This window comes from Drosophila subobscura, chromosome U, assembly GCF_008121235.1.
Source record: "Drosophila subobscura isolate 14011-0131.10 chromosome U, UCBerk_Dsub_1.0, whole genome shotgun sequence".
Taxonomy (NCBI): domain Eukaryota; kingdom Metazoa; phylum Arthropoda; class Insecta; order Diptera; family Drosophilidae; genus Drosophila; species Drosophila subobscura.
The window spans coordinates 9,973,411-10,000,000 of NC_048534.1; the positions used below are offsets into that span (position 1 = coordinate 9,973,411).

General features: G+C 44.4%; 1 protein-coding gene across 3 annotated transcripts in view; it reads left to right on the top strand.

The window, feature by feature from the left end:
• Positions 1 to 26,590, top strand: part of LOC117900710 (roundabout homolog 1) — a 49,271-nt gene that overhangs the window by 16,651 nt on the left and 6,030 nt on the right. For 2 of the 3 annotated variants that reach the window (XM_034811168.1, XM_034811169.1), the window contains exons 3-12: positions 17,696 to 17,737; positions 18,079 to 18,284; positions 18,358 to 18,423; positions 18,494 to 18,533; positions 18,609 to 18,764; positions 18,847 to 18,975; positions 20,779 to 20,916; positions 24,405 to 24,569; positions 24,739 to 24,798; positions 25,791 to 25,877. In XM_034811168.1, coding sequence (XP_034667059.1) covers positions 17,696 to 17,737; positions 18,079 to 18,284; positions 18,358 to 18,423; positions 18,494 to 18,533; positions 18,609 to 18,764; positions 18,847 to 18,975; positions 20,779 to 20,916; positions 24,405 to 24,569; positions 24,739 to 24,798; positions 25,791 to 25,877 — 1,089 coding nt within the window. The remainder of the gene's footprint in view (positions 1 to 17,695; positions 17,738 to 18,078; positions 18,285 to 18,357; positions 18,424 to 18,493; positions 18,534 to 18,608; positions 18,765 to 18,846; positions 18,976 to 20,778; positions 20,917 to 24,404; positions 24,570 to 24,738; positions 24,799 to 25,790; positions 25,878 to 26,590) is intronic. The other variant, XM_034811170.1, reaches the window with a different exon arrangement.

The following is a 26,590-nucleotide window of genomic DNA, read 5'->3' on the forward strand; positions in this document are numbered from 1 at the left end:
AAAAATGCTTAAATTAAAATAATTCAAAATAAACGATTTGCTGCGCTTCGACTGGCAGCCAGCGAGGTGTTAAGTGGCACAAATTGTGTGGCAACGGATAAGAGAGGCCGACCCCTCGAATAGCTACAACAATTTGTTGCAGCTTTCCATTTTGTTTATTGGCAAAAGTTTTGATTTATTTGGACAAGCAGCAAATCTATAATTTTCGAAGCAGCTGCAGCAAATATTCGACGAAGAAAGAAATGATTCATTGGATTCATTGGAAGCTAAATAATTCCAATAAATTAAATTAAATATGCACAGCAGAAAGGTTTACAGTTATATTTAATATTTTATTGTAGGTCTCAGATATTCCCCAGCTTAAACCCCAGCTGATGATTCATCGCAGGCAGCAGGCAGCACAATTGGTACATTGCCGCAAGGCTTACCGAATTGTCAACGATTGAGCCAAATTTAGCCGCCGTATTAATGTGTATTGTGGCATAATTGAGTTGCACACGCAAAGGGATGGGGGCAGATGACTGCCAGTCCAAGGGCCCAGCTGGGGACTTGGCAGATCCATGCACAGTTGGCCGGGGCATAAAGGCGTTAATTTGTAGCAATTAGTTTGGCACTCGGCCATGGCAGTGGCCGAGTGGCCATGTTGTATGTAGAATGGCGAATGGGTTCGGTTCGGACAAAGGACATAAACATGCACACAGGACACACGGCATGCCGCATCGTGGACAAAAAGGAAGTACATTTGATAACAATTAAATAAACGCTGGCGGGTCAGCGTTTAAAGCGACTGAACTTGCCACATTTTTTTTTACGACCTGACATCAATTAAATTTTTACCTCTGCAACACACGCTGCCCCGCCCCCCGCAAAACACTCGGCCAGCGACAGACACACACAGACAATCGTGTAGCTGCCCATGGACAGAACAATTTTATTTTTTGAAAGTTTTGCCACTCCAGCCACTCAGCGTATGGATGAGGGCATGCTCGAACTCTTTATGGACACGAGCTAAACCGAACTTCCTGCTGGATTTGGGGCATTCAAAATTTGTAATAAATTATGGTTTTTTTTATGAATGAAATTTTGTTTAATTATTTAAAAAAACGGTTATTTTTTCATATAACTCTAGTCTCTGAAAAGCTAATAGATGCAGCTAACGATTGTATCCAAATACTTTGTGGTTTTAGCTTATCTTTTCGGGAAATATTAAGCTTTCCAGCTTTATTTACAACGAAATTTGTATTTTAAAAACTCAGGAAAAGTCCAATATAATTATGTAGATTTATTGCTTGTCCTTCACAATAAGCCACAGGGTATCCCGCAGGTTGAAACATTAATTCCACACGGCATTCACACTATCCTTTACCTTGTCCCTGTCTTGGCCGCTGTTGTAGTTGTTGTCGTTGTCGTTTATCGTTGTTGTAGGCAACACTATTTGTGTCATGCAACAATGTAATTGCCACTGTCGTTGTCATTTCCGCTGGACACACGTTGCCCAGCGGCAGAAGGGGAAAAAAAAAGGAAAAAAACAGCAACGACAAACAGAAAAACCTTAAAGATATTACAAGGCAGGGCAAGGAAAGGGGGGGACAGTTGAATAGTGGAAGGAAAGTGGCAACAAAGTATGGGAATGTGAGGGGGAAATGACAAGACGGGGCGTGGCCCCATACAGCGGAAGGAAGTGAGTTGTAGGTCGGCCATTGTGCAGCTTTTGCGGTGAGCAAGTCGCATTGTGTCGCCCTCACTGGGTGTGGGTTGGGTTGGGTCATTGGCAGCGGGACGGCGGGACAGCGGAGGGGCAAATGTCCTGGGCAATTGTCAGAGGCGCGCGCCATGTTAAGTTGAAAATAATAGACGTGGACATGGCTGTCAGGCTGTCAGAAGGCAGAGACGATGTGCGCCGGACACTAATCGATGGGGACAAATTGCAAAGGTTGCAAGGCGGTTGCTCCCCTCCCCAATCCATTGCCCCCCCATGGCACTTGTCAGTGGCATATCTTACCTTTGGCTTTCCTGAAAGTTAATGACTCAATGAGGCAGAGCATTAGCTGCTGCCGTGTTTACCCAGCAGGGCTTTTTAATTGCTGCCTCGATGGCCATTCTGTGGCCTGGCCATTTATTTGTACCACCACCCAGCAGCTCAGCTTGTGGTTGTCCCCCTGCTCGTTGGTGTTTGCCAGCTTAATCGATACCCCCAGTCCACCCCGATTGCCCATTTGCTCTTTAGCTATGCTACAGTAAACTTGCGGTTACCCACAGCACTGCATTCGCATTCTCCACCTACTGCTGCTCCCTGCCGCCTTATCCGCTCTCTTTATCCGCATCCTCATGCATGCTAAGTAGCCCCGGGTTGGAGTTTATTTAAATACGTAAGCACTGAATGAAATCAAGCGTTCTACCATAAAGGATTGAGTTGAGTTGAGTGCAGTTGGAGCTGGGACTGGAGTTGCAGTTGGAGTTTATTGTTGTCTGTGGATTGTCAGTGGGAAAGAGTGGAAACAGCTGGGACATAAAGCCACAGGCACAGGCATGACTTGACTAAACTTTGACTAAACCAAATTCTATTCACTGTCTACTTTCAGGTAAGTCACTCTCCCCGCCACAGAGAAGCAATTTTGCCTGCCCGTCAGTAAGTTTTTCAATATTTCCACCAACCAAAAGTTTAACTTCTTAGCCTTTGGCTTTTCCTACTTTTATTCTCATGCTTTAACACGCCAACAATCCAAACAGGGTCAGCTCTTCAGACTTTTCTACTTCTATTTCTATTTCACTTTCTTCTTGCTGAAATGCTTAAAGGCACTAAATGCAGTGTGGATTCAACAGCTGGCCAACACACCAAGCTGCCAAGCTGCAGCTCCGTGCTCCATGCTCTTCTCTCTGCTCGCTCCTCTCCGTTTGCAGGCCAGAACAAGCCACATTCGACACTTTATCACCTGGTTGGACATTGGCAGCCGGCATTTGCTCATGTTTTTCCACACGACCATAACATTTAATGGCGCTCCGCTTAACGCTTGTAAACACGTTGGGGCAATCAGAGTGCGGACCACGCCCCCGCAATATATATACAGGCGGATGTTAGTTGGCACGAGCATTCATTCGACTCTGTGTCCCTGTTGCACCTGAGCTGGGAACTTTTGGGCACTTTTCTTCTGCGCAAATTATGCCCATCGGGCATGCTAATTTCACTTTGCCGTTTGCTTCAGCTTAAAAGTCTACAATTACGGCTAATAGCCAGCTGGAATGAATGCCAAAATCAAATGCCAAAACCCATTCATTATCGTTAATTGTGGCAACCAGTTGGTGTCCGTATTATTACAAATTAACAAATCACTTAGTCTCTCGACGAAAGGCACGCATCCAGCCCCAAGCTCGCTTCCCTCTAAACAGCAAAATTAATTAACTAACTTTATAAAGTTTTACAATTTGAGGGAAAGAATCTGGAGCGCACTTAATTTGAATTTATGCCAAAACATTGTTAAGGCGAGTGGCAAATGGTGTTGGGTAAATGGGTCGACGAGGCGATTCCCACTAATCGCTGGGCACTAGGCACAATAATATTCAATATAATTCATTCATTAAACGGTTGATATATTTTTTTATTGTATTTAAAATATAATAATTCTATTGATATTTTGTTATCATCTCTAATGTGTTTCCATTATCGTAAATATTTATTAAAAATATTTATTGCCACGCAATAATCCTTGCAACCTTTTTCGACCATGGATAGCTGGTTGTAAAAATGCGCCAAAAATTGCCATTAGGCCTTAACGCTTCGCTTAACTCGTTATTGGAGCTGAAGTTGATTTCGACGAAAAGTTTCTGGCCTGGCGGCAGTGTTCTTTCTCGTTCCGAAAGCAATTATCCTCAAGGAAGTGTATTCGACTTAATTGATTTTCCAGCCGGCAGTCGTTACAGTTTTAAAAGGATTTTAATAAGCGCATTCAGGCTGTGTCCTCTGTGTGTGTGTGGGTCTGGCTGTGGGTGTATATCCTTTTGTCCAAGGGTCTGTCGGTTCGCCTTTTGTGTTTCCGTTCTCTATCCTTTCGCTTGAAAAGTTCAACGCGCATTTAGATAACAGAATTTCGTCGGCTTTTTCACACTTTGCCTCTCTGCCTTTAGGGCTAAGTAAATTTCGCAAGTCGGACGTGGACGTGCCAAGGCAAGGCCCCAGGGCACTAGGTTCCCAGACCGGGTTGAAGGTTGCCAATTTTATAGGTTGAAGTTCAAGTGGGTGTCTGTGTGTGTATTTGACCGGAAGTTAAGCGGCCTTTTTCTGGACGAGTCGCTCTCTAAGCAGATCAGTCCAAGGGGGAGCTGTGTGTGTGTTTCGGGCTGTACTTTAAATACAATTTGAAAATTGTGTTTATTTAATTGCCCGGAAAGCATTCAGTTACAGCTTTTCCCATGCTAAACACTTTAATTTTCGCACCTGATTGGTTTTCATTGCACAGCGCCACAAAAGTATGATATTAGAATTTGAATGTTTGTTCCTAATTCGGTTATAAAATAGAATTGTATGCCATATGAGGCAGGGATATAATATATAGAAAATACTTAGAAGTACTTAGAGCTGCAAAATAATTAAAATGCCTCTTGAATTGTGCATAAACAATTTGTTTCCTCTCCATTTCATGCACTTCCACAGAGACTTCCATCAGGCTTAAGTCTGCAAAGCCCAGAACTCGGGAGAAATTGTGGCCCTTCGTTTCATAATTTCTCCTGGAGCCGAAAACCGAGAACTTATAATTTCTTGTTCCTCCTTTGCTGCACTCCTCGAATGAGCGAAGGGGAGCGGAGTGGATTGCAATGGAGTTGAGTCCATGAATCCCTAGCAACGGGCAACTTCATCAGCATTTCGAGTAGCATTTCCATTCATATGCTCGAGCTGGATGCCGCCTACAAGGCACAAATTGTTCTGCCACGTCTCTCCCTTCCGCTCCCTCTCTGTCTGTGTCTCTTTCTATCTCTGTTTTTCTCTCTTTTGCACTCTCCATCTATGTTAATTTTACAGAGCTCTCTGGCCTGGGCGCTCCTCATGTTTTTTGATGATGAAGAGGTTTTTGGCAGCCAGCCAAAAACAACGCCAAAAAAAAAAAAAAAAACCGAAATTACGAGAGTTTTTTCTTTGGACTCCAAATAGACGCATGCAGCAGCAGCGGGGGGCGCTGCAGGGTGTGCTGGCAATGAAGATGGCCAAAAAGCAATAACAATAACGCGCACATGTACACATCCACACACATCCACACACACAGGAACAGCTCCCTGCCTTGGCTTTATTTCCGTTTTTGCCGCTTGGTTTGATGAACTTCCTCCCATGGCGGTTGCCTCTGGTCGGGCTGCCGCTGCCTGCCTGCCTGATTCTGATTGTTTTTATAGATGCCGCGCTGCTTGTTGATTTCGATGATGATGATGATGATGAAGCTGGCAATGGGCTGGGGCATGATTATAATGATGAGTAGAAGGATGCTCATGATGTGGATGATATTGATGATGGTTGTCCGACCGCTCGGCTCGGCATGCATTGCTTTATTTTTGACGGGGAGGGGGAATGTGTTTGGCTTTCTCCATTCTGTTGTTGTCGTCAACGCTTCAGCCGCATTTGCCACAGTTGATTTCGTTAATAGAAAATTTAATTGCTTTTATTGATACTTGGATGGAGCCAGAGAGTTTGGCAGAGTTTTGGCAGGGCTTTTGGCAGTGATTGTAAATGGGATTACACGAGTGCATCCCATCATTGATGGCTGCTAAATGGAGGAAAAAAGGAAAAGCAAACGCTCAATTTTCGTACTCTTAAATGCTGTGAAATTTCGTATAAAGTTTCAGCTTTATGGCTGCCAGTCAGCTCTCTGACCCCAGCCATTAAAGCCAATTGAAGTTGATGAGTCTCAAAGGCAGACACACCTCTGGACTGCCGGTCAGGCGGTTAACCACAGCAGCCATGACTCCAGCCGTGACTCCCACACACGTAGACAGTCAGCCACACTGACTGCAATTTGCATACGGGCACAAGGAGAGCCAATGAAGCGGGCTTTTCCTTTTTCTTGTGCATGTCAATCAGTTCATCGAGTGCCAGACGGTCGGCTTCCATGGCATTTTGATTGACTAGACAGACCACCACCGACTGCGGCACGATGGAAATTGTAGACCAAATCGAAGCTTAAGTTAAAGCGACTGCAGGACAAAAGAAAAGGAAAACGCTTTAGCTTATTGTTGGAGCAGTTTGTTGGACTAATTACGTTAATATATTTGAAAACAAAAGTCAAATCGAAGCTCATCAATAATTAGCAAAGGCAACCGAGGCAAAATCCACTTTTAGAAAGTTGAAAATGAAAACGAACTCTGACTTCAGGTGCCCTCCAGCCAGCCAGGCACAGACACAACAGAGAGACAGACAGAAAGCAGACACGAATGTCAGTCAGGAAGGAAGGAAGGAAGCCCAACACATTCACTGCCAAATCCGAGCACATAAACACATCAATCTTAATTAGAGTTTCACGTCTCCGACGCTGAAGTGCCACCAGCCCACAAGTCTGTAGGTGTCCGCCCGCCTGTGGGTATCCCCTCCTAATGCCAGGATCCTTGGCTGGCTTTGATCCCAGTCAATCGGTGGCAAATGCTGCCACAAAAGAACTTTGTTATTCTCAGCTCCGATTGCCCAACTAATTGCAGTTGATGTTTTATTTTGTTGAGACAAGCAGCCATTAGATAATTATAGAATAGACTCTATAAAAGATAACTTGTTGCGGCAGCTGTGTATCTATCTCTGTTAATTTTATTAAATTAGTTTAAATATAAACCAAAGACAGAGCGGGACAGAGAGTGAGAGCAGCTGCCAGTCACAGAAAATTAAGTGCAACCACAATTCACACACACAGACACAGAGACAGAGACAGATGCAGACACCGACACGGACATGGACTCAGATGCAGGCAATACCCGAATGCATCTGGTTTCTAGCAGCACAGAGAGAGAGAGAGAGAGTCAGAGATACGGAGAGATGTTGCATCTGCACGGGCTAGAACCTGGCCAGATGGCAAGACTTTTAGCACTCCAGGGATAAAGTTTCATTAAGAGCAGCCCAACACGGAGCTGCACAAGTAAAATAAAGCCACAGACTGAAACAGAGACAGACAGACTGCACACCCCGAACTATCATACTTCAGATGTATGAGGCACTTCACTTCAAATTGCACTTGAGGCTTATGACACACCCAGCCTAACCCACGCCCAACGTCCTATGCCCATTCCCTGCCTAGTCGAGGACTCCACTTCAAGTGCATGTGAAACCGCAGTTGAAAGGCATTTATTGTACTTGTCATTGTTGCTGGAGTCGCTCGCCATCGGAGTGGGAGTGGGAGTGGGAGTGGGAGTTGTAGTTGGAGCTGCAGCTCAGACTGTGGTTAGTTGGGCACCCACCCACCCCTTTAGACAGGGCATAGAAAAAGGCCTGGCTCGGCTCTTATGAATGCCAATGCAGCCAAGGACTCATAAAAAAAGATGTAGGGACAAGCGCGTGAAGTGAGTAATGACGCCTGTGGGCTAAGCTCTGGCCCCTACTCGTGATAGTCACGACAGCAAGCTCCCATCTCTAGCTCGCCAGTGTTGAATGCTGCGTCTCTTTGTGTGTGTTTTAGGCATTTGCTAAACGACCCTAGTTAACCTCCGGGCCAAATAATTTGCATCAAGCACTTGCACCAGCACCAGCACCAGCGCCATTGCAGAAACTTTTGCCAAAGAAAGCCATGCTCGGAATCTGGTTGTGCCCTTTGGGATAATATGTTTTGCCTGCTTTTGCCTGCTTCCCCTTGCTTTGCTTCCCCAGACTCGTGTCTGTCTCGGTCGCCGGGCGCTTGCTTATTTTAGTTATGGCATTTGAAGCATTTTTGCCAAGTTTACAAGATTATGCGCTTAGTGGCTGCTCGAGCATGTACGGATCGAGCAGCCACACTGAAACTTCCATCGTGGGTGTTGAAAACTTTGCCAAGAGTGAGGTTTGCTAGGTGCAAACTGAATATGGATTCGTGCCCCCTGCCCGGAGTGTAATTAAATTGCAGCCAAGCCAAGCCAAGCCACCTTTTGAGCGGAAAGACGAGCGGAGTGGAGTGTGTTTGTGCCAAAAATTAAAGTTAAACTTGTCTGCGAATTAGGGTTTTTAATTGCTGAACATTTGTGAATCGGAACTGGCAATTGCTGGGATTAAAAGCTCAAAGAAGAGCCAACCAAACTATGCTGCAGCTTCTTTCCAGCGACACAATTTGCTTAGTTCCTCTCTGATGGCTGGCAAATGCAAACAGAGTGCTCCTCTCCTCAAACGTCAAACGCTGGCCGACATCTAAACAGTCAACAATGTCAGTCAACAGTCAACACTCAGGCTGCACACAGACATAGACACTCGTACATCACTTGAAGCTAAACATAAACAATTTATGGAATTTATTAAATTGGCCAAGAGGCGGCCATTGTGCTGGCTACAAAGGCCCTTGGGCGCCGGCCAAACAACCAAAAGAAACAGAAGGGGCACAACAAACAACCAGCAGGGAAACATTTTACACACAGCCCAGAGAATGTTTACCTTTTTATGCACACAGCACAAGAAGTACCCTTGAGCCTGCCGAAGGTATCCTGATTTTTGTACAAATTTCTGTAATCATTTTTAAACATTATCAAACCAACTTTAGCTCCCTCTACCCTGTGGCAGGGTATTTATCGCTTCGATCCCGGAAGCCTAGGACTTGCTTTATTTTTTCTTATTTTTCCTGATAGGCCACAGAGCAAACACTTGGCGAAATTTATGACAATGAGCCAACAACTGTGAGTGGTCATAATATAAATAACAAGTGGGGCAGTGGGCATTTGGTCCGCTGGGCCGCTGGGCGTTCCCTTTGTGCAAGAGGGAAGAACGGGGGCGTGGCGTGGCCAATGCGTAAACGTAACTGACCGTGCCAAAGTGTTGTTTTATGTGTCTGTGTGCCTGTGTGTTTGTGGCAGGAGTGTGCTTAAGAGATTCAACGGCTCATTGTGCTTGATTGAAGAGGGAATGGCTGTGAGTTGGCCCTGGCTAAGGGATTGCGTATTCTGTGGATCTCTCGATCTCTCTCTCTCTTTCTCTGTGTGTGTTTGTGCCACATGTGCCTGCAATTGGGAAATTATGCCCAGCGGACACAGGGCAGAGTAAAGTGAAAAGCCGGATGCTTGGCTTTTTGGCCTTTTGCCTTCTACTCCCCCCATCCTGTTTTGTACCAGTATCGATGCTTGAGGGGGCCAGAAATGGCATTTCATCCACTTGCCTTCACAGATTGAAGGCAACTTTGGCCACATACATTTTTTATGCCCGCTGTTGCTGTTGTTGCTGCTGCTGCTTCGCACCTCCTCGGCGACAGCCTGTTGAAATTTACGACAATTTAAGTTAAACGTTTTGCCAAGAACCTTTCTTGGCCCTGCCAGACTCTGCATTAGTTTGAGTTAATTTAATTTCTCCACGTTGCCTTTGATTGAACAAAATAAATGAATGAAACTTGAAGAGTTTTCCCTTTAACCACTTGATACTTTTGGTTGATCCCTGACTTAACTTTGGATGTTTTGTGCCAAATTTAATTTCTATTTTCATATTTTAGTTTTGGCTTTGGGGAATTTTTGCTGGATACTTCAATTACCTTTTGGTCTTTGTGCATTGTTGATTCTGTTGTTGGCTCTTTGTGGGTGTTTGTTTAATGCTTTAATTTACACACACATGAATAAAATGTACCTATAAATAGGTAAATGTACGTGTGGTGCACAAAGCACTTGAAAGAATGAAAGTTTCTGTGCAATATTAATAAATGCTCTCTATGAGTATGCATCAAAAAATATAAAATATTAAACTGCCGAAAAAACAAACAATACAAAATTTGAAACCAATATAGAATCCTTAAACTAAAACTGCTTTTTGCATCATTCCATCCAAAGTGGTTTTTTAATGTATTAAAATGTTTTCAATTATGTGAAGCGAGTTCTTCAATATTTTATTTATTTATTTACCAAATAAATCTACGCTGCTAGCAAAATCATAGGCGCATACTGATGGGCATATCTCAGTAAAAACTTGACTTTCAGAGCATGAAAAGAAATGATTCTCCCCCCCAGTGTGGGTGCTGCCGCTTGCTGTTGATTTTTAATTACTGAAACTCCACCTTCAGCAGCACCCACAAAAGACATTGAAACAGATGTCCGGCGAGCTGGGGGGACAAATAAAAATTTACATTTGCCTTCAACAAAAGCAACTGGCCGCAAAATAAAAAGCCAAAGAGTTGCTGGCCAGAAAGTTGCTGAATAATTCAACGAATGTCCTGCCAACATTTTAATTTAAGTTTGCGCTTCGTCGGCCGCCAAGATAAGAAATTGTTCAAGACACCGAACGGGGGGAGTTGGTTGTATTTATTTACACTTTGCTGCCCGCCAAATGACAGCCACAAAAATTAATAGAAAACTTTCCCTAAAGACACTCGGCAAATAGAAGCGGAGGCGCCAAGGAGAAGGCGAAGGCGAAGGGGGAATCTCGTAGGCGGAAAGGACAAATTATGCAGCAATTTCATTTTGATATTTTTGTCAACAGAGGATGAAAGGATGTTAATGTAAATGACCGCCCCGAAAGTAGCCAGCAAGAAAAGGGAAAAGAAAGGAAAAACTTTTAATAATGTCTCGAAAGATACATTCTTTTTTTTCCGCTCTCCTTCGAGGGGCCTTTGTTTCAGGGTGGCCCCGGAGAAGCCACAAACTCTGGTTCACACTTCATTTGCAATTCTAAGGAGTCCGTTCTGGGTCCTTTTGTTGTGGCCAAGGACGTGGGCTCGCCATTCAGCCCGAGCCTAATTATTATTTTCTGCGAATTTAAGTCCTGGCTGGCTGCTCCTCAATGTAAATTATGTTTACGATTGCATACTCGGCACTCGCCGTCCTTGAATCGTCGACCACAATGCAATGCCATTACTTTTTATGTTTTGCCTCGCAGTTCCATTTGGCCTACGACCCTGGCTTGCTCTTCTTGCTTATGGTCTGGCTTTATGGTTCAGTAAAGACAAAAGTTTCGGCAAGCTGATGTACATCTGACACAGAGCCCTCTAGAGTGGGTTAGCTAGAGAGATTTTTGTGATAAATAAAGTTCGTTTTTAGCATGCCAAAAATGTGCAAATGATCAGTGGAAAAATATTTATAAATACGAATAATTTGCGGGAAAACAAATTCTTATTTGCTGATTTGTGTACAGCCACTAAGCGCTCTCCCATGTATTTCTGGTATGAATGCTAAACCAAATGAACCCTTTACGTGATCTAAATAAATATGCATATTTCTACAACATTTAATAAGCCCAATTCACACCTATTTTCAACACAATTCGCGCTACGCCCTAATAGCCGCCCTAAACCGACCGACCGACCGACCGTCTGCTTGTCCGTAAACGATTTCCCCTCCGCATGCAGCCGGCATGGAATCCCTGGTATACGTACATATGTTAAATGTCTGTACGTGCCAAGCTGAAAACAAGGAAAAGCGACGCCACGCGACGGGCCCCACTGTCTACCCTCAGTCCCAGTGCCCATTCCGCATTTGGCTTGCCGCTTTCCCGGGACTCTCTGCCGTCTGCCTGTCTGTCTGTCTGTCTGTCGACATTTCTTAATTCCCATAACCAGGCAAAAGTCTGCATGAATTTCAAATTCAATTTGGCGCATTTTACATAATTTATTAAACAAAAGGCTCAACATCAGCAGCAACAATGGGAACGGGAGCAGGGGGAAACGGAACGTTTTATTGCATGAGCGACGGCTAACAAGTCACTTGTGTGTGTGTGTGTGTGTGTGTGGGTGAGCCAAGCTCTACTGACTTTGTGTGTGTGAGCCACGCTTGGCTTTTTACATAAATAATTTAGGTGTGAAGATTAAATCGTTGCGATATGACTGAAATTTGTTGACAACTTAATTTGTAAAGTGGTTTCTGTGGCCGGATGTGGCACTCGGAAATGCACTCGCGCGCTGCGCCTAGGACTATGGATTGTGATTTATATTTACGAATCGAAAATGGTCCAACAAAGGACGCCATCGCTTAAGTCACGCAATGCAAACAGGAAGACAACACCACGCATACTTAATCTGCCGCGCAGTCCAGCGCGCGACTGGACTCCTTCCAACGGCAATTGAATTATTGAAAAATTAACCAGCTCGATGGGTGCTGAAGTGGGTTGTGGGGGAAAACATGAAATGCATTTCTCGGCGCGTGAGTGTGTGAAATATTGCATGAATAATGCAGCACACTCACGAGCACTCCACTTCACTCCGCCGGCTGTCGATGGCAGCACTTGACACAGCTCAACGAATTCCTGCCGCTGCCTCCACGGCACTCCGCGCCTTCGCCCCGTTTCCCTTCGCTGTCTGCAGTTTAATTGCCGTCATCTGTTTGTTAATTGCTACATAATTGTTTGAAATAAATTTACTTACGATTCGTTTCGTTTCGTGTCGTTCAGCAACAGCCCCAGACCCCGCCTCCAGCCTGCCTTTGTCCTGCGTTTCGTTTCTTGGCAAGGTGTTGCCGTGTCGTATGAGTAATGTGCTGCAGAGTGTCAGGCACTTTTGATTGTCATGCATGCAGTTCCATCGACGGGTTGACGAGCTGAAGATTGTCCGAGTACATTGAATTGTGAGTGAGTGGCATTCTGGCAGCTGTTCTTTCTGGTTTTGTCAGCTCCTGCCGCTTGAGCGATTTATCCGCAATTAAATGCGCACACTCTCAGATTTGTGTTCTTCACATAATTTTTGCATCATTTGTTTTAAACGTGGAGCACAGTCTCTAAGTGTGGCCGCCTAAAGGAGCATCCTGTCATCCAGTCGGAGCTACCGCTAAGCTGCATCTGACGAGCGAGCAACATAACTCACGGGTAGTGCAGCCTGCAGCCAGCAGCTGAGAGTGTGCCGCCTCCTCCTTTATCCTCATTCATTTTTGCCATATTTTATGTTTTCGCTCACTTTCTGGCACATTTTCTCACATATTTCTTTTTGTTTGTTTTTATTTGCTGCTGCACGCGCTGGCTTTGAGCTCTTGCAGCTGCCAGTGCCACTGCCAGTGGAGCTCCAGGAGCTGGACGCAGATTTTCAGTTTCTGTGCTTTCCGCGTCGTTATGAATAATGAGTTTTCTTGGTGCGATGCAGTTTTCGCCTTAACCCTCGCCTGCTCATTGCCGTTGCCATTGCCGGGACTCGATTTAATTAAACTCCGTAATGAGTTTTCTGTATCGCAGCTCAATCAATCGGGGCTGTAGCAAAATTGAACCATTTAAATGGCACGCCGGCATTGGCATTGTCTTGCAACCGATTACACATTGTCTACAACAAAGAACTTGTTACATCCACAGAGATTTTAGCCAAGAGACAAAAGTACAAGCATCTTCCTTGCATGTTCCAGTTCAGTTCAGTTGCGAGTTCATTTGCCTGCCCTGCCAAGTTGCCTGCGAAATGCATTTTTGCCGCATCCGCAATTCGTTTTGCGGTCTCCACACTTCCATGTTGTCTGCCAGTGCCTGCTCTGAATACTATATAGAGGAGTACATACATGCATATATTTTCTGAATTTGCTTGGCATTCTTAGACACTCTCTCCATGGATGCCTCACTCTGGCTTGTGTGGACTCACGAGAGTGCTGCACGCTGTGAACAGAGTTGGAGTCCCTGTCTGTTTGGTATTCGCTCTCTATGCCAAAAAGTAAACAATTTGCACAAAGCATTTCACATGTTGGCAGACTCTTTTTTATGAAAGTTTGATTAACAGTTTCTCTCCCAGCTGTCCGCCGCCTGCTGGTGCTGACTTTCTCTTTGTTGGATTTTGAGTAATTATGAGCAAAGGTAAACTTGGGGAATTAATCCTTAGCTGTTGCTTAAACTTTAAGTCAATGCTTTAATGTAAATAAACGCTGTTTGACACACACACACGCAGGCGAAGGCGAGGCCCACAGAGTCGGTTGCCATTTAATTGCATAATGACCGAGAGCTGGCATTTAATCAGCTCGTTTGTCAACAAAGTGCATATATCAGCAGAGACTGAGAGCAGAGAGCAGGGAGCGGGAGATGGTGGAGTTTCCTTCGCCGTACGATGATTTGCTCGCCTTGTCAAACGCTAAACTAATTACGTATACGCAATGTGATTATGAGCTTGCAGCTGATTAGGCTACTGTTGTAGCAGATGGGTGGTTGGGTGCCTCAATGGGTGCTGGTAATGCGCCGTAAGCTGTGGTTCAAGACCCTACCAGCCCATTAAACAGCTGTCGTAAGCCACCGTAATGACCCAAGCGAACCGCCTCGAGGGCGGGCAGTAAAAACGAGCCAAGTGCCCGTGAAGGTTGTTCAAATATTTGTTGACATATTGCGGATTTAAAATGATTTGTGGCTGCCAATCCCCGGGAATTAAACAAATACATTTGAATAATGTCTGGCAATCAGCAAACAAAACGCAAGACTGATTGCCGGCAATAAAAATGGACCATAAAAAGCGATAACATCATATTTATAAGCGGCTCTCTGGGCGCCCAGCTCAGTGCGGTCCAAAATCAAGACATCCCTTCCTGTTCCCATCGCTCTTCAGCAGCCGCTGTCAAGGAGCTCCCAAGGCGGCGGAAAGCGTTGAAAGCGATTATATGCGTAAATATAAAAATGGCAAAAAGACAAATAAACGACAATAAACGGGGCAGCCGAAGTATTCCCAGCCCACCCACCAGTCTCCATGCCCATGAAAAATAAAACGGAAAAAATGGCCAACAAAAAAGATGGGGCCCATATAAACGAAAACAGAAGAAAAGACCAGCGCCAGCCTGGACCAAATCATCTTACAGTGGAAGCGAAATGAAGTTTGTTCACAAATATATTGAGGAATTTGTTGTCTGTTGAAATTGAAGATAAAATAAATTTAAGAGAAATTTCTTGCAATTTAAAAAAAGGGCAAACAGAAGCAAGAAAATATGTTTAACATGTGGTGGCTGCAGGCTAAATATTCTTTAGAACTATTTAAATAAATGTATTGCCAAAGAGCAGTACAATCAACTTTTAACTATTGTTTTGCCTAAACAGCCCCACAGTGCGTACAGTTTATTTGCGGACAATGCCGAGAATCGAGTAGGCAGCACGTCTGGCCAAAAAGTTTCCTTTTGTGTGTGTCCGCTTTGTTTATGACAACCATTTGGTTTGTGGATGAGACTGCCGAGATTAGGCTGGGGAAAACGGCAAGGTAAAAGCTGCTCTCGGCCAGGCCCCACCATTCTCACGCTCTCCTCTTCTCCTTCTCCATCTCTCTCGGGCATTCAGGACTCATTGCTAATGCGGCCAAAGACGTGGCAAGTGTACGGCTCCAGATATTTTTGCATTTGCACTTTGAAAGCGCTGCATTGGCGGGCCTTTAAATGTTAAGCTGCAACCATAAAGCCTTAAAGGCCCATCTGAGCCGCCAAAAAGTATACCAAAAACCTCCTCGTGGAGCAGCTCACACGCACGGCCAAAAAAAAGTGACTGTCAAATTTGCTTTACGATGTGTTTTTTGATGTTGGTTTTGTGTCGTTATATTTGTCTTTTTTTGTGTCGTTGTATAGGGTATTTGGAGCTGTACAAGAACTGTTTAGGCTGCTGCCTAGAAAGTATATTTGATATGCAAATTGGAAGGCTTTCACTCAGAATCAACTAGCAGATATTATGGCACATCCTTTGTCAAAGTTTTCATATCTTCATTACGTTTTCTTCAATGCAGGGTATCGAAAAGTTTAACCCCGGGCACAGTGCCCCAGTGCAGGTTTCATTGAAAGTGGCTGCCACTTTTCAGTGCCGGCATTTTGCTGCCGCGTTTTGTTTGCACAAAGCGCAAAGCCAAAAGGCGGTTTAGGACTGCCAATGGTGGATGGAGGGTGGTGGGATGGAGGGGTGAAGTGGACGTGCCGCCGTCGAGCCTGATAAATTGAATGGTCAGCTGCGTTTGCATAAAGAGCAGGGCAGCAGCAGCAGGTGAGCACCGGCCAGAGCCCTTTGCTTAGGCTGGCCAAACAGAATTTTCAACAGCACATCCTGAATGGAACTCTGACTGATTGCCAGGTGCCGAGCGAGTCCCAGTGTCGAGCGTTGAGGGCCAAAAGTCATGTGAGCCATGTTGACACAAGCGGCAGGCAAAAACGAATCTCGAAAAAAAGACACTCGACAGCAATATCAATAGAGAAATGGAAGAACAGAGTTAAATTGACCATATTTTATTGGTGGGGTGGGGGAATAAGTTGACAGGCCAGCTGGTGTGCTCACAGAACAAATCTCGGCGACGATGGAAAGCTGCTCATTAAATTGCAGAACATAAAAAGAATACAAACATTTAAATGGCAGAAAGCTGCAGAATGCAACCTGTCCGGCGAAATTGAAAAAGACCAAAGAACCCGCCCTGAAAAATGGCAGGAGAAAAAAGAACGTAGCGACTAAACTAGACGAAAAACGTGCTAAAACGTAAATCAACAGCGAAAATCGTGTTGAGCATTTTTTCGTAGCTGAAAAGGCATAAACAGCAGCTGCTACAGGACAGCACAGCACAGCACAGGCCAGGGACAAGGATCAGGGTAGGGGAAAGTGAAGTGAAGTGAAGTAGAAAACTGGCAGCAGAAGAAGCATACAACAGAAGGAGGAAAGAAACAGCCAACAGAGGGCAGGCAGCAGCGAGAATGGGAGCTGTGGCAAGCAACTTTTCCAATTGTCCAGCTGCAAAAGGAAGAGGCACTGAGGGAGAGCGAGCGGAGAGCGTAATTCAATATGCGGCGCCGTGTTAAAAGCTGTAAAAATGCTTAAGCGTTTTCCAATTTACCAGTTTTATTTTACGGACAGCGTTTCGAAGCGCTCTGCGAAAGCGAATGCGATTTGCTGCTAACTCAAATTTCTTAAATGCTTGTGGAACACTCATTTGTTGAGTGTCTGTCTGTCCGGCAGCTAAAGGATTTGTCTGCCTCTAACGAATATTGGCACTGACTGTCTGTCCGACAAAGTCAAAGAGTAGAGTGACAGGGAGCAAAATTAACGTTCAGGGTAACCAATTTAATGCATTAGGAACGAGTTTACAATTATTTGATGGCTGAAAATACTCGAGCCACCATCGAGGCACCACTGAGGTGTCCGGAAACTTTTTTATTGAAAATATTCGCACTGCGAGTATTTTTGCTGGCACTCATCGCTGAGCAGCAGCGTTCACCTTTTCGGAATGCAACTTTTGTGCCAGGAAAAACAAGGAAAAGTTTGGCGCTGCAGCTAGAGGGAAAAGTGCCAACGCAGCCGAAAAACAATTAAACTTGAACTTTTGTCATAAAATGAATGGAATAAATGCAACTAAAAATAACACACAAAAAGCAAAACTGAAAGCACAGCGGGAATTTTGTGCAGTATCAGCAAAACATGACGACAACCAGCAGCCTGCAGACAGTCGGACAGCAGGACATTCGGGCAGCTGGGATGCTACCAGGAGCATGAACAGAATTTCCTTGTGCCCCTCCAAGTTTCTGGCTTGGCTAATTAATTTTTATTTATTACCCATATGAAACGGGCGCCCCAAAAGTGTTGCTCCAATTAAATTATTTTGCCGGACAACTGCCGGCAGTGAAATTAAATTAATTAAATGCTCTAACTCGACTCTTCCTTTTCTTTTCTTTCCTTTCATTTCCATTGCAGGCAAACACACGCGCCTGGATACCCAGCAGACGGCACAGGAAGGTAATTAATATGGTGACTCGTTTCGTTTCCCCTCTGTCGCCGCTTCATTGGGGTCGTCGCACAGGGGAAATGGGAAATGGGACACGGGACGTATGCGCAATGTGCCGCAGTGCAGTGCAGTGCCTTGAGGCAGGGGAAGGGGCAAGGAAAAGGGTTCTCAAGCGGAACCCAGTGAATGTCAAAGTATAAGCTGGCAAATATGTGTGCACCTTTTTTTGCCATTCGCCCTCGGGCCCAGTCCTCAGTGGCAGGAAACTTTTAAGCAAATTAAATTAATCCTGCTCCGCTGCGCTTGTCCCATCTCTGTGAGTGAATCTGAGTATCTTTTTGTTCGTTTGCAGACGCGGACTTTCCGCGTTTCGCGGAGCCCATTGCCAATGTCACCGTCTCCATTGGCCGCGACGCCCTGCTGGCCTGTGTCGTGGAGAACCTCAAGGGCTACAAGGTGGCCTGGGTGCGTGTGGACACACAGACGATCCTGTCCATACACCACAATGTCATATCGCAGAACAGTCGCATTAGCCTCACCTACAACGACCATCGATCGGTGAGTTTGAGCACAATTTTCCTCATTTTCCAACTCAATTCTCAACCCGCTGCTCCGTTCCCGTTTCCCGTAGTGGTATCTGCACATCAAGGAGGTGGAGGAGTCGGATCGTGGCTGGTACATGTGCCAGGTCAACACGGTAAGCAGCTCCTAATAAATTAATACATTTAATAAGCTTACAAATTCTCCTTTCGCCTTTCGCCCGGCAGGATCCCATGCGTTCGAGGAAGGGCTACCTCCAGGTTGTTGGTGAGTATTGAACTACACATTCGACCCTGGGGTCAATGACAAATGACCGATTGGCTGCCCTTTCTCTCCCCACAGTTCCCCCAATGATTGTCGAGGGCATGACCAGCAACGATATGGTCGTGCGCGAGGGTCAGAATGTCTCGCTGATGTGCAAGGCACGCGGCTATCCCGAGCCCTATGTCATGTGGCGCCGCGAGGATGGCGAGGAGATGCTAATTGGCGGGGAGCACGGTAAGCGCACGCATCCTGCCGCATTCCACTCGGTCATGGCTTAATGCGGTTTCCTTTTTCCACCCCACCACCAACCCCACAGTGAACGTGGTCGATGGCGAGCTGCTGCACATCACCAAGGTGAGCCGCCTACACATGGCCGCGTATCTGTGCGTTGCATCAAACGGAGTGCCGCCCTCGATTAGCAAGCGGGTCCATCTGCGTGTGCAATGTGAGTAAATGTCCGTAGCCGTAGTAACTAGTAAACCAAGCGACTAGAGACTTAAAGTTCCTCACGAAGTAGCCATGAAACTAAGAAATATTTGAAGCATAATTGGCCATAAAATAAATTAAATTTACATGCAAAATTCTCCAAGATGTGGCATTATTTTGGATATTTATATTCCCTATCTGATTGCGATTTTTAGTTGAAAATGAATACATTCAGAAGCGATGGTCCAGCCACTTTGGGCTGCGATTAATGTGCCCAATCTGTGTTCTCCCTTCATTGGTCCCTCTATGATGAACAGCCTCTGGGGCTCTACAAAATTTAATGCTTCAGCATATAGTGACAATATGATAGCTCTTAACGTAACCAATTTAACACTTTGAACCAATTGCATGCATCAACATTTCCTTTCCTTTGTTTCTGTTGTTGCTGGGGCAACGTTGGCAAACTCCGGAAACGCCAAAAATAACGAAAAATCCATTTTGGGCTCAACTCTTATGCAATATTTATGGTCCGTGCAGAGCGGGGAGTGAGCGAGGAGGTAAGGGACATCCAGGACGATGAGCTAAAAGGAAACATTCACCAATGTGGCTTGGGGATGGGGCAGTGAACGCTCTGTTTAATGCGTAAAATACACAAAACAAGGCTGAGGCTGGCAGTTCCTCTCTCTGTGTTGTGCCCCATTGCATGTTGCCACTGCAGTTTTTGGGGCAATAACCGCACTTCGTACCCAACATTGGCATACAAAAACAGAGGTGTGTGTGTGTGTGGTGTGGTGTGGCTATGCTCTTGGCCGAAAATCGACCAAAAGCTGCAGTCACGTTAAATTAATTTACCTGTGAGCCTGTTTGGTCGTGCGTGCTAAAGATGGACACGGGACAGGAGTCAACCAAGATTCTCTTCAGGAATTGCTAAGCTAAGTGTAGGACAGAATTTGCCACTCATTACTCAAGACAATTTTATGTATTGCTACATTAAATCATAGCCAAAACGTATCCATAAATGTAAATTCAATAATCGTGAGTCACGCTCAAGTTCCCCATCCCTAGCAACCCTCAGCATCCCCTACTGCTGATGCACTGCGCTCATTTCCGAACTGTTTGCAGGCGTTTTGTTTGTCTGTTTGTCAGCCAGGTGTTATTTTGTGCCCTCGTGATGTGTGCGTGGCCAAAATGCGTTCACCATTCACGTAGCAGCTTTTGTTGTTAATGCCACACACCCACACCCACGTAGCCACGTAGCAACAAAAGCTATTTACGCACCCACACCCTTGTCCCACACCCACACGGGAGACTCTGTGTCCGAGCCGAGGCACAATCACTCGCTCTCAGGCGCGCTTTTAATGACTGAGTGCATTTTAATCCAAAAACAGTTTGTAAACTCACGTAAAATGCAATGCAAAATTTATCAGCAAAACCCAGAGAGGTGTGGGGCAGGGGAACGGGAATGGGGAGTGGCTGAAGAGTTGATGAAAAGTCAGTGATGTGTGCGCTGGTTGCTGGGTGTGCTGCTAATGGCGATGCGAGTGATTCTGGATGGATATGTGTTTGGGCATGGTTTTGGTAAGGGTTTTGGGATGGGTTTCGGGCTGTAAGTGTGGATGAAAAGAAAACAATATGGGTGTGGAGGACAACCGATAAAGGCACCCACGTGACAGGATATTGGATGCGAGCTAAAGATAATTGAAAGGGATATTACGCGCCGCTTTCAAAGTGAAAAATTTACCAAAAATATTCCATTGTAGATATTAAAGCATAAATTATTTTTTATGCAAAATTTAACTGGATTTCGCATTTATTTTCACAGTTCCACCCATGCTCTCGATTCCCAATCAGCTTGAGGGCGCCTATGTGGGCCAGGATGTGATACTCGAGTGCCACACAGAGGCCTATCCGGCATCGATCAACTACTGGACAACGGAGCGCGGCGACATGATCATATCGGGTGAGTTAAAGCCTCTACATGTACGAGTACACACGAGTAGAAGCATCAAGTGGGATGTGACGTGACAGATGGGGCGGTAATAAAATGCAATAAAGGAGTTGAACATGGGACTCCTGGCAGGGGGTCGACTGCCAGCCGTTTATTATCTGAAAAGCGTTTGTAAATGAGCTTACAATGTAATCAACATGCAGACCGACGCCTCTGAAACTCACTGGTCCCAGCTTGCCAAGCAGAAAATTGTCATGCGAAAACAGCAACAACAAAAAACGAACAAAATTAAAAGTCCCATCAGGAGGAGAATGTAAAAAACCAGAGTTGAGCTCCTGCAGTTGCTGCAGTTGCAGTTGCGTAGGAGTCCGCGACTCGATGTTGGGAATGTTGACGTGGCATCCCCTTTTTTTTATTGTTTTACACTCGAATTTTCTGTCATTTTTGCACTGTCTCTCGCTGCCGCTGCCAGCGGTTGTTCGCCGTTGCGCTGCTCGTACGCACTGTGTGACGACAGGCTTAAAGCACACATTTATACTCATCCAGAGACATTGCGGAATTGTGCGGATTGTGCATCCTTTTGAGTGTTTCGCTCTTTTATTGTGTGAGGTTTTAACAGCTTTCGCTCATGTCTGTCGGTCACTTCATAAGGTTGAAAGCAATCCGAAAAGCTGACTCAAGTCAAGGAATGTCAATGTCATTGTCATTGTCAACGAGTAATCAGAGATCAAAATTTCACTGTGGATTGCCATCTGAAAATGATTTAAATTAAGAATTACTTAATGGAATTTCTGCTTGGTTACCAATTGAATTTAAATTTAATGCTCACTCGATCCCATCCCAGCTGGTTGAAATTACAATTCTATAATTTTTCACTTTACAAATGCCAAATGTTTGCTCTTTTCTGGATGTTGTGTTTATGAAACCATAAATTCTGTTGTGGAGTTTCCCTTTTAAATTGGCGCTGAATTCGAATGATTTGGATTTGATTGAATTAGTAGATGCTGCAGGCATGCAGAAACACAATGTTTTTAATTAACCTCAGAGCTCAGAGAACACAGAACAGGCGGAGCAAAATGCAAAATTAAATATTATCAACATTGAAATAATCAAAACTAATAAACAACATTTTTGCGCTGATGCGCAGCATTGACAAAGCGAAAATGAAATAAACAAAAATGAATTCACCCACAAACGGAGCCCGAGGACCGGCAGCAAATCGAATAAAACGGAATGGAATGGAGCGAAATGTCAGAAAATATTATTTTGTAGCGGAAATTATTTTAGCATAATCATCCAGACGCACAGAGAGAGAGAGAGAGAGAAACGCGGTAATGCCACAGGCGGGGGAAATGGGCGAACAAGCGTAAAGCGCCTAAAAGCATGCAACATCATGCATTCGCTGCCGCAGCTCATAATTCCCATGCAACGCAGTCAAATTGAAATGGAAAATAATTACCATTGTGTGGGCTAACCTCCCCACCCCGCCCTTTATCTCTGGGATTGTGTAAATTGTCAGAAGTGCATTGGCACAGAGCTATCCCCAACACACTTTTTGGGCGCCGAACATTTACAAATCACTCTTTAATCCCAGTCCTCGAACAGATTGGTATTTGCGGGTGGAACTCCATCCCCAATCAACTGAGGGAATACATTCTCCACTCCCTTTCTCGCACTTGAATCTTGCCGCTGTAATAAGCCCCAAAATCCAATCCAATCCCCAATCCAAGCCCACCTACATGACTCATCGATAGCAGCTCATACGATGTGTGCATAAAAATTGTGCTAAATATAGATGCGCCTTTGATGGACTGCCATTCGGTTCCCCCTTTTATGCTTAAATGTCACTTTGTTTGTTCGATAAGCGAGCGGAGAGAGGAGCCAGGAGGCAGGAGACAGGAGGCTTGGCACATACACAACTCAAATGCCAAATTATGAACAGGCCTTGGATATCAAACCTGGGAAAAACCGAGCCAAGAATATGACATTTCTCATATGCACACACGCACAGGGCAAAGGCGACAGGACCAAGGCGAGGCGCAGCGAGTCGAGTCGAACTGCGCGCTGAGATATGAAAGCGCCGTGGCGGCCATGATGTATGGCTAACAGACACCAAAAGTTTGGGTAATAAATTTTAAGCGCTTTCGCATGGAGTTCTATACGACTAGAAGAGGAGCAGAATAGAGACAGAGAGCAGCTACAGAAGTAGAGCAACGACTGGCGATTGGCAAAGACAAAAGGATTCATAAGATTGGAAAATGTTTGTTTATTCTCTTCCGAATGTGTACTACAGAATCCACAGCTTATACATGAAGAATTCACTGATTTTATTTCTTAATGAGACAGAGACTTGCAGTCAACACAGAGTATTTCCCAAATAATTGTTAGCATTCTTCCGGTTCTAACTTGATAAACTTCCCTCGCTGGCTGGTTGTCTCCAGCACATGCCATGCATCACAGGTATATGTGGCAGTCGGCAGGACAGCAATTGTACAAGCTGTTCAAGAAACCAAAACTTTCCTTTAATGCGGCTAGGTATTAAAAGTATAAAGTTTTTTTGGAAGACAGGAACAGGCAGCAGAGCAGCGCAGCACAGGAAGAAAGAATTGCTGCCGCCGATGATTATGAGTAAAATTATATATTTGCGTGTCGGATGGACTTCCTACTACCAAGTATGGCATGGTATGTGGGTCTGGCCTAGGGTGGGGTGTGGAAAAAGTATCACAAAAGGTGACTGGGGCTATAAAAAGAAGTCGCGAGTGCGGTTCACATGCATGTGGAACGCTATATGGAAAATTGTTTCCCCCTTATTGTTTAAGGCTCCGAAAAAGAATGCCAACAGGGAAAAAGAAAGCATGAAAAACTAAAGACATTTGTCACAACACACACAAACACACACTAGCAGGGAAAGAGACAAAGGACAACATGACGTATGAGTAACATGCGATATCGCCTTACAATGCGCCAAACAATCAAAGTGAAATTAAGTTTATATATTTAATGCTACTTACAGGCAGCCATTTGATATCATAGTCGTAGTCGTAGTCCTAGTCACAGTCCCAGAAAGCAGGCAACACAATACGGAATGAAACGAAACGAAACGAAATTAAAGCCGCAGCCAACAGAGAACAAAAGTTTTCTTTTAGATTTTCACTGATTAATGAGAAAAGTTTTAGTTGGCGATGGCGATGGCAATGGAAATGCTTGAAGAACTGCGCCAGTTTTAATTACACATACACCCAGTTCCCAGAACCCAATGCCCTGTAAAGGGAGGTGGAAACAGAGTGGGAAGAGGGCGTAATTAGTTGGGAGTCTCTATTGAGAACGCGACTTGCTTCACTGCACATAAGCAACCCCAGTCCATGTAGGTGACATTAATTAATTGATTTTTTTTTGCCAAAGAGATTTTTGCAGCTCCTACAGAGAATACTGAAAAATATGCACTTTAATTTGTGGCCCGCAGCTAGCTTGAATTTTTCTGCTTTTTCCATATTTTCCAGACACATCGCGCGCTGGCGATAAATACGAGACCACATCCACAGTCAGTGGTTACACGAAATATATGAAGTTAAAAATCCGCGCCGTGGGACCCAACGATTTTGGCACCTATCGCTGTGTGGCGAAAAACTCCCTGGGCGAAACCGATGGGAATATCAAGCTGGATGGTGAGAACTATGTTCATCCATTTTACACACGAAAAATTATACAGTACTCGTATATTGCTTAAAGTGTGCAATAGAAACGAAATGTGCAATTGAAAACTAAATTATGACTTTATATTTTGTCTCTAATTAAGCAACAGAATGATAAGAAATTTTTGTATTGTATTTACAGAGATGCCAACACCAACAACGGCAATAATATCCGAAATGGCAATGCTCAATCGCAGCTATGGTAAGTTGTTTAATAAACATTTATACATTTGGAGTTATTTTCAACTCTCATACCCCAACATATCATGTCGCCTAAGACCTGTTCAGAACCGTTTTCTCAACTCCACTCCGTAATTGATTGAATATATCAGCCATTACCATTTACTGCTTGGTCATGAATTACACATTTATGATTATAATGCATATTCTCGTAATGGGTTTTTAATTTTATGCACTGCAAAGCACCAACATCATAGTCAGCACTGGTAAAATATTCCACACAACCATAGAGCATTCATATCGATCATTTGACACTAGTTACCCGAGAGACTTCACTACTGATTCCTGAATTTAATTCGAGTTTTCACTTAAGAAATGTTTTAAGTACTTTGAAAGCGACAGCAGGCCCATTTGGCTCAATGACTGTAATCAACACAAACAGCCGAAAAATGGATGAGAACACCCTCAGACCGCACACAAACAGGACCACACACCTCATCCTTGTTATCCACTCCACCAAGTCAAAGTTGCATGCAATTTCTGTGTCCATTTTTTTCCTAGCTTTTGTTGGTTCCGTTTGTTGTGACCCCCCTTTGGGTTTTTTTGTTGCCTCTTCAGTGTGCTATTAAATGCAAATAAATGCAAAAATTAAATAAAAATACCTTGGCATACAATTACCTTTTGCATCTGTGTGTGTTGACGTATATATAAATTCATTTTTATATGGTTTCTCTTTCCCGGTTCTTTATTTCTGAAAACTTCCCTCCATTTGAATATTTCTTTCATGTTATGCCCTACTCCAAAAAACCAACAAACCAGCAACCAAACAACCAACAACCAACAACAACCGTCATTATTCATGTACCGTGTTATCCCAAACTCTCCCTGAACTCTCTCTCTCTCTCTCTCTCTTTCTCTGTCTCTCCCTCTCTGTCTGTATCTCTCGGTCTCTGTATATCTCCTCCTTGACTGACGCTTGCTGCATAAAATTAAAAATATATACAAAATATAAAGATGGCAAGAGACGTCATAGAAATAAATTTGACTCGGCTAACGCTTTGCCTGATTATGGGGTTGAGGAGTGGCGTGACGGTGCACAAGGTAAGTACAAGCTCTAGCTAACTCCTTACCCCTCCACAACCCAAAACATCATCTCTTCCTTCCCCCACCCGTAGCTATCCATCCCAGTCTTAGTGGCATTTATAGTCCGTGCTGCACTTTTTCCTCTTTTTCCCCCCACAATTTGCACATTGCCAGGGCCAGGGCAAAGTTTGAGTCCGCTTTGAGTCAGCGTGTTGTACTGTTATCCTTTCATGGATTTCATACTTCAAGTACGTCGCCGTGTGATCTCATAATTTCAATGTTCCTTGGCGCCTTTGCCGCCATCACAGTGGCCAAAAACTTTCACGGCGAGAATTATATTTCCGCTACCCTGTTTTGGCCAAGTGTTTAGCCCCAAACGTTGGGAATTAATTAAAAATTTCAACATTCAGTTTCATTTCGCAGCAAATACCAAATACAAATTGCATTTCATAGCAGGATTCGCTGGATTTATGAAGTGCCATTAGCACGAACGGAAAAGGCAATAAATGCAAATTATAGCGAAAGAACTTTAGTTTGGTTAAGCAATAACACAAAGTTTGCAAACGGGTGCACATTTGAAACGGAAATGTTTGCTTTGATGAATTCTCAATGATATTCTCACTAGTGTAAACTAAGCATTCTCGAATGCCATTCTTTTTCCACTAAATAAATTCCCCTACTATAGTGCGCCTTGCACATGCCACAACACATTCTGTGAGTCGTTTAAAATA